The sequence below is a fragment of the Vigna unguiculata genome, chromosome 11, assembly GCF_037176805.1.
Source record: "Vigna unguiculata cultivar grain cowpea cultivar isolate G323 ecotype 2 chromosome 11, ASM3717680v1, whole genome shotgun sequence".
NCBI classification, from domain to species: Eukaryota; Viridiplantae; Streptophyta; class Magnoliopsida; order Fabales; family Fabaceae; genus Vigna; species Vigna unguiculata.
In genome coordinates, this window is record NC_140802.1 from 27,861,031 (window position 1) to 27,869,731 (window position 8,701).

The 8,701-nt window shown below is 39.1% G+C and overlaps 1 protein-coding gene across 1 annotated transcript; it reads right to left on the reverse strand.

Annotated features, from left to right (window-relative positions):
- Positions 1-232: 232 nt before the first annotated feature.
- On the reverse strand, positions 233-7,609 carry LOC146881690 (uncharacterized). Its single transcript, XM_085669305.1, has 3 exons — positions 6,382-7,609; positions 5,235-6,339; positions 233-374 (listed from the first exon to the last, which is right to left on the reverse strand). The coding sequence occupies exons 1-3, from the start codon at positions 7,607-7,609 to the stop codon at positions 233-235; spliced, it is 2,475 nt and encodes an 824-aa protein (XP_085525431.1).
- Between the last annotated feature and the right edge of the window lie 1,092 nt (positions 7,610-8,701).

Sequence of the window (8,701 nt, forward strand, 5' to 3'; positions counted from 1 at the left end):
GTTGCAGGGAAGCGCGGCGCGACGTGATGGCCGGAAGAGGTGGAGGAGTAAGCTGGGAATGGAGTGCGACGCGGTGGTCGTGGCTGAACACTCGCGGGAAGAAGAAAATGGCGTCGCGATGGTGGCGCTGCGGAGCTGCGATGGTGGCGCTGCGGAGAAGGTGCGACGCGTTTCAGTGGTGAGTTTCAGTGGTGGCCGGCGACTGTGTGGAGATGGTGGCGCGAAGGAGCTGCTACGCGTGAATGGAAGAACGTGGTGGCCGCGCCGCTTCTGGTGTAGTGAAGGCGTTGACGGCGTAGTGCAGGGACGGTGGTGGCGGAGCAGTGGCGGCACTGCTGCAGCTTCGTGGTTGTCGGCGAGGTTGGCGGCGGCGGCTGCCGTGGAGGGTGGAAGGAGACGAGAAAATTAGGGTTAGGGTTTTGGGAGATGAAGATGATGACGTGGCAGAATCTGATTGGTTAATTTGGTGAGGTGGGGATTATGACACGTGGCGGCTTATGGTTGGCTAATCTTAAAAGGTGGGGATTGCCACATGGCATGATCTGGTTGAGTGGGGTTTAAGTGGTAGGAGGGGTGCAACTTAGTGAAAACTGGGGGTGCAGAACAGGTTTTTTGTGGTCCACTTTAAAAGGGGTGTGCAAATAAAATCTGGGGGTGCATTTAGCTCCTGATTTATTCTTTTTCAGAATTTCTTGATTTTGGACTTATTTTGTAACTTTGAATATTTCAAAATCACATTATTAATTGACCAAAAATAAATTCCAGCTGCATTAACAAACGTTAGAATATCCAATAATATTTTATGCAACTAAAATCAATTTTTACGCCACTTTTACCAAACTTACTCAATAAATCCAATAATCACAAATCCTAATTAAATCAATCTTTAAGCACAGAAAATTCAATTAAATCCCCAAATTTAAATATTAAATGAGGGCAAAAATTTGAACTCATCACACACCCACACTTATCCTTTTGCACTCCTGGGCAAAATTGAATAATTTCAAAACTTTTTTCTGAGGTCTTTTATTCCATATTTTCAGTGGATTAAAGAAATGAATACCAATGGAAACAGATCAATCTTCTAGAAATCATGTTGTCATGCACAAACAAATGGATAAAATTCTGTTTTTCACACATGAGTTAATCTTTTGAGTTTACAAGATAATCAAATATGAAAGAGAAACACTCAAGTTAAATATATATTTTCTCACCAAGATTCGCTCAAGTGTTTTGGCTTGTGTTTTCACTCAAAATACCCATGCAAGTAAACACTCTCAATGCTTAGCAAGACTCTAATATTCACAGCTTTCAGAAAACATGCATTCAAAAATCATGAGGACTTTTAACAGGTTATAATGAGGCCAAGGCAAAGGTAGGAAAAACTTTAGGATTTGTGTGTTTTTGAAATAGTAAGGAAGAAAGAGTTATGGAGCACAGTTTCAAAAACAATCTTTACTTCTTCTTCTTTTTTTTTCTCTTTTATCCTTTGTTTCTCTTTTTCAGACAACAATCATTTTTCATTACAACACTCTGTCATCAACAATTATTTTCCTTTTTGCCATTTTTACAACTTTGTGGGGGAAATACACACCCCCACACTTTATTCCTCAACCAATCTCAACATAATCCACTAGCTCCTTCTTTCTCCCTAAGGACAAACATGGTCTTTTTCTTTTTAAGGTTTAACAATATGCTCAAAACAAGAAAAAGAGGTTTAAGCTCAAGGGGCTACCAATGGATCAATGTCATGGTTAGCTTATTTGGCCAAGTAGCTAAAAACAAGAAATACCTCAGTCATATCAAATCATGCATGTTCACCTAAGATGCAAAACAACAGAATCAAGCTAAACATTTGAGTACCAACAAGACATGAGCAAATCACACAAGAAAAATAGGAATGACACATGGCAGTTCATCCTTACAATAAAGCTCAAAACTCACAAGGTCAAAAACTCTTTCACAAAAGATTTATTCCAGAAACTCTCAAATCAACTCAATCAGTAAATCACAGAAAACAATCCATTCATAGCACATGACTCTTATTTTCCCAGAATTATGACCGTTCCAATTAGTAAATCAAATCCAAAAATCCAATGTCAATATGTTTTTATTGAAAGCAGAAACTTTTTTTTTTAAATAAAAACAAACAGAAAACAAAATTAGAAAAGGAAAAACAAAACAAATAGAAAACGAAAACAGAAAAGGGGAAAAATCTCCCCACACCCCCACACTTTATCCATGCATTGTCCTCAATGTATTCAATATGTATAAAATGCAAAGAAAAAGTATGAAGTGTACTTACCTCTTCAAGGTGGAAGGTATGAGGGAGAAGTCAAGTTCATCCCATCCATCGTCTTATTCAGCATATCTTGATTTTCATTGAATATCCGAAGACGATGCCCATTAACTTTAAAAGTTCTTGCTGAAGATTCTTCCTTGATCTCCACTGCTCCATAAGGGAAGACTTCTGTAACAATGTATGGTCCTTCCCAAGTAGAACGCAACTTACCACTCATGTGACCAAGCTTGGATTTGTATAGTAACACCTTCTGGCCTACCTTGAAATCCTTTCTAGCCACAAGCTTTTGGTCATGGAACTTCTTGGTTTTCTCTTTGTAGAACTTTGAATTTTCATAGGCTGCTAGCCTAATCTCCTCCAGTTCTTGCAACTGAAGCTTTCGCTCATTTCCTGCTTCTTCCAAATTCAAGTTGCATGCTTTCACGGCCCAATAGGCCCGATGTTCAATCTCCACAGGTAGATGACAAGCCTTTCCAAAAACCACCCTGAAAGGTGACATACCTATAGGTGTTTTGTAGGCTGTCCTGTGTGCCCAAAGTGCTTCATCCAATCTTGTGGCCCAATCCTTTCGACTAGGCTTCACTACTTTCTCTAGTATCTTTTTAATCTCTCTGTTAGAGATCTCTGCTTGTCCATTGGTTTGGGGGTGATATGGTGTAGCAATGCGATGTGTCACCCCATACTTCTTCAACATGTTCTCAAGTAGCCTATTACAGAAATGAGTCCCCTGGTCACTGATGATGGCTCGTGGTATCCCAAATCTGCAGAAAATGTTAGACCTGACAAAACTCATAACAACTCGAGAATCATTAGTCCTTGTAGCTATGGCTTCCACCCATTTGGAGACATAGTCTACAGCAAGCAAAATATAAGAAAACCCAAAAGAAGGAGGAAAAGGACCCATAAAATCAATACCCCAAATATCAAATACCTCACAATATAGCATGGGTTATTGAGGCATTTCATCCCTTCTTGTAATGGATCTGGCTGCCCTTTGGCACTGCTCACAATTTTCATATACCCTCTGTGCATCTTTAAAAATAGTAGGCCAATATAATCCACAATCTAACACCTTCCTACCTATTCTTTGTGTGCCATAATGTCCACCAAAAGGAGACGAATGACAGAACTCAAGCACATGAGGTATCTCGATATCTGGAACACACCTCCTTATAACTTGGTCACTACCAATGCGCCATAAGATTGGGTCTTCCCAGATATAGTACTTTGCCTCACTTTTTAGCTTGATTCTTTCATATTTGGAGAAGGAAGGAGGAATAGCAGAAACAACCAAATAATTAACAATGTCAGCAAACCAAGGTTCAGGAAACATACCTTTCACAGCAGTCAATGCTAGGAGGACTTCATCAGGAAAGTCATCCTTAATAGGAATGTTATCTTCTCCATTTTCAATCCTGCTAAGATGATCGGCTACCAAGTTATGTGCTCCACTTTTGTCTAGAATCTCAAGTCAAACTCTTGGAGCAGTAGCATCCATCTAATCAACCTTGGTTTTGAATCTGCTTTCTTCAGAAGGAATTTTAATGCTGCATGATCAGTATAAACAATTACCTTGGAACCAAGTATATATGGTCTGAATTTGTCCAAGGCAAACACAACAGCCAATAATTCCTTCTCAGTCGTGGTGTAGTTAGCCTGCGCTGTGTCCAATGTTCTGGAAGCATAATATATCACATGTGATAGCTTCCCATCTTTTTGTGCAAGCACCGCTCCTACTGCAAAGTTTGATGCATCACACATCAACTCGAATGGTAATGTCCAGTCAGGTGGTTGGATGATAGGAGTGGTGGTAAGCGCCTTTTTCAATGTATCAAACGCATCTTTGCACCTCTCTCCAAAGTCAAATACTACATCCTTTTGCAACAAGTTGGAGAGAGGGTTGGCTATCTTGCTGAAGTCCTTGATAAACCTCCTGTAAAATCCTGCATGTCCAAGAAAAGATCGAACCTCTTTCACAGAAGAGGGGTAAGGCAATTGTGAAATAATATCAATTTTAGCAGGATCTACAGATATACCATTCTTGGAAACAACGTGACCTAAAACTATACCTTGTTCTACCATAAAATGACATTTTTCAAAATTTAGAACAAGGTTAGTTTCTTCACATCTCTCCAAGACTCTAGCAAGATTAGACAAGCAATGATCAAAAGATGAACCATATATACTAAAATCATCCATAAAAACCTCAATACAATACTCCAACAGATCTGTAAAAATACTCATCATACATCGCTGAAATGTTCCAGGAGCATTGCAAAGGCCAAATGGCATTTTCCTATAAGCATATGTACCGAATGGACAAGTAAAAGTAGTCTTATATTGATCCTCTAGGGCAATACAAATCTGAAAATACCCAGAGAATCCATCAAGAAAACAGTAATGAGACTTACCTGCCAATCGATCTAACATCTGGTCCATGAATGGTAAAGGAAAGTGGTCCTTCCTAGTGGCCTGGTTTAGTCTTCTATAATCAATGCAGACCCTCCAGCTATTCTGAATACGAGTAGGAATCAACTCGTTCTTCTCATTCTTGACCACGGTGATCCCAGATTTCTTGGGGACCACATGTACAGGACTCACCCAAGTGCTGTCAGAAATGGGATATATAATACCTGCTTGAAGCAACTTGGTGACTTCTTTCTTCACAACCTCCATCAGCTGAGGATTCAGTCTCCTCTGAGGTTGCCTCACTGGCTTAGCATCCTCCTCCAAGAGTATTCTGTGCATGTAGAAAGAAGGACTAATACCAGGAATATCTGCCAAAGTCCAGCCTATTGCTCGCTTGTGATCTTTGATAACCTGCAATAGCTTTTGTTCCTGCTCGTCAGTAAGCAAGGCAAATATAATAACAGGGAGTTTCCCATCCCTCTCAAGATAAACATATTTCAAATGAGATGGTAAAGGTTTCAACTCCAAAGTGGGTGGCTGTTCCACAGATGGCAACATTTTATTGCCTAAGGTAATTTCAGCCACCTCAGCATCACACTTGGACGCCACAGAGGTATCAAATAGTGACACCGCGTCCTCAACATCACCTGTTTTGCAATTTTCTCTTTCGTCTAAAATTGAGCCCGAAATATTCGAAAAAGAAAAATCCAAAGAAGAAGAAAAACCAGATAAAACGTCCAAAAGTCCAAAAGCATAATTGTTCACTACATTACTCAATAAATCAATGCAAAACAAAGAATGGTCTTCAATTGGGTGCTTCATGGCTTCTAGCACGTTGAACTGCACCTTCTCATCTCCTATCTCCATAGTCAAGGATCCTGCATGCACGTCTATCTTGGTACGTGCTGTCATCATGAATGGTCTTCCCAAGATGATTGTGGTTGAACTCATTCCTTCATCATCCTTCATATCCAAGATATAGAAATCTGCAGGAAAAATTAACTTGTCCACACGGACAAGCACATCTTCTAGCACACCTGCAGGGTTAACTGTGCTACGGTTGGCCAACTGAATGACCACACCAGTAGACTTAAGAGGTCCAAGATGAAGTGAAGTAAAAATAGATAAAGGCATTACATTAATAGAAGCTCCTAAATCTAACATAGCATTGTCAAACTTAGTACTTCCTATAATGCAGGGAACAGAAAACATACCTGGATCCTTACACTTTTGCGGCATTCTGACTGCAGGCTTCTTAATTAAGCTAGAGACGTTTCTTCCCATGTTCACTACCTCTTTGTCCATAATACGCCTTTTATGTGTACATAATTCTTTGAGAAACTTGGCGTATTTAGGAATTTGTTTCACAGCATCCAACAAAGGAATGTTTATCTCCACTTTCTTGAAAGTATTCAGGATTTCTTTGTCTAACTCCTCCATCTTTTTAGTTTTTGGTTTCAAACGGTTTGGATAGGGAGGAGGAGGAGAATAAGGAGAAGAATTTTCAAAGGAAGTATTAGGGGATACCAACCTGGAGTTATCACTGGGTGCAGGCATTTCAGATGTTGCTTGTGTTGCTTCATCTGATCTTCCTCTTTCATCATTAGGTACAACTTCATTGTCCTTATCTTCATCTTCTTGGGCATCCCCAAGACCTTGTATTTGCTTACCCGATCTTAAAGTAATAGCACTTACATTTCGCGGGTTGATTACAGTTTGTGCAGGCAAATTGCTTGAGCCTTGTTGAGACTTCATCTGATTTAACTCATTTGCCATTTGTCCAATCTGATTTTGCAAATTTTGATTGGTTGCTTCCATTGTCTGTTTCAACTCATTGATTTGTCCCTTCATCATGTCAGCCATCATTTTCATCATTGCCTCCATGTTTGAATCACCAGAGGTTGCAGTTGGTTGTGGTTGTTGCCTCTGTTGAGGTGGAACATAGACTTGTTGGTGTTGAGGCTGTTGATTCCCCCATTTCTGGCTGGGATATTCCTTCCAATCTGGGTTGTACTTGTTGGAGGACAAATCATGGTTGTATTGCTGCCGAGGTGGTCTATTATTGCCATAGATGTTTGCAGCATATGCTTGAGGTTGTTCATTATCTAACGTCCCTGTCTCTTTTAACATAGAACAAGCCTCTGTAGGATGATTAGTAGAAGCACAAATTCCACATAAAGTAGAAGGGATAGGCTTTTTCTGTAAGTCTGTCAAGGTCCTTACCATGGCTGCTAAGTCATCCAACTTCCCTTCTAATTTCTTGTGATCTGCAACATATGAAGCTTCTACTCCATGGGTTCCCTTCAATAGAGTTATAGAATTACTCCTTGTGGAAAATTGTTGATGGTTCGATGCCATAGTTTCAATCAATTGTCTTGCATTTGTTGGCGTTTTGTCCACCAATGACCCTCCACTTGCAGCATCTATCATTTGTCTATCCATGATACTCAATCCCTCATAAAAGTATTGAATGAGGAGATGCTCGTTTATCTGGTGATGAGGACAGGAAGCACACAACTTTTTGAATCTTTCCCAATACTCGTGAAGACTTTCTCTTTCTTGTTGCCTTATCCCATAAATATCTTTGCGAATAGCAGCAACTCTAGATGCTGGAAAAAACTTTTCTAGAAATAATCTTTTCAGAGTTTCCCATGTATTGATGGATCCTGGCAGAAGGCAGTATAACCAATTCTTAGCGGCATCTTGCAATGAGAATGGAAAAGCCTTAAGCTTGATATGTTCCTCTGTCACTGTTGTAGGTCTCATGGATGAACAAACAACATGAAATTCCTTCAAGTGATGGTATGGGTCTTCTCCTGCTAATCCATGGAATTTGGGTAAAAGATGGATTAACCCAGACTTAAGCTCACATTCTCCATCTGGATATTGGATGCACATGTTTTGTGTAATTGCTGCATCCGGTGAAGCCAACTCTCTTATTGTTCTTTCTTCCATTCTATCTTCTTGAATTTCTGGTTCAGGTGATGGATTAGAAGATATGTTAATCACCGGAGGTGATTCTAGTGGTACACTTTCAGTGGTAGGTTCAGATGATGGTGCTCCTTCAGTAGAACACCTGAGATCAAGTCTCCTACGTGATTTACGCAAGTTCCTTTCAAGTTCTGAATCAAGTTGATAAAATTGACCCGGATTAGCCCGAGTCATGCACTATGCAATCCACCTGAAAGTGTTTCCCTGTGTGTTGTTTTTTTTTCTCTTCTTATTCTTGTTTTGGAGAAAGATTTCAAGAAAGAAATGAGTTAAGATGTCGTTGGGTCTACTCCCAGGAAAGAGAGGTGCGTCACAATGGACAACTTAAATACCAAGTCTTTCCTAGACAGAGTTTTCCAAACTAGTCTCAAAAAATTTCTTAAAAGAAATTCTTAATCAAAACAAAAATAGAACTGCTTGAAATATATTAACAGAAAACTAGATACTACAAAATAACAAACTATATCAAACGTATATGCGTAAAATAAAAAAAAAATAAAATAAAAAATAAAATAAAATAAAATAAAATAAAATAAAATAAATAAAAAACAGAATCAAAATAAAAGAAATACTAACCGTACTCCCCGGCAACGGCGCCAAATTTGATATCGCTGTCGTTAGGCGATCAAATTACCACTACTTTAGCAACTTCAGTATTGCCAGTTTGTAGTGAAGAAAATAGTTAGGGTTAAGATAACCCTGAGTCGTCTCACAACGAATACGGAATTGATCTCAAATATTTGATTCTCAAAAATGCAATTTAAAACTAGCAACTATAAAAATAGGGGGGTTTTGATATGCAAAGAAAATGACACGGAAGATTGTAAACACGTAATAGTAAATAGGTCAATTCCACTGCTTTTTCTAAATAAGATTCTTCATTGGTTATCTAGAGATTATTGTTAAATTAATTATTGTTGTTGATTTACAAATAAATCAATGTAAAGACTCAATTCATTTGTTGGCATCCTCACTTTTAATCAAAGTACAGTCTCAATT

Coding starts and splice junctions, on each gene's coding strand:
- LOC146881690 (XM_085669305.1), bottom strand. CDS start 7,609: ATGTGCATCCAATATCCAGATGGAGAATGTGAGCTTAAGTCTGGGTTA. Junction 6,340..6,381: donor TGCTATTACTTTAAGATCGG/GTAAGCAAATAC, acceptor AAGAAGATGAAG/ATAAGGACAATGAAGTTGTA. Junction 375..5,234: donor GAACAGCCACCCACTTTGGA/GTTGAAACCTTT, acceptor CCTCCACGGCAG/CCGCCGCCGCCAACCTCGCC.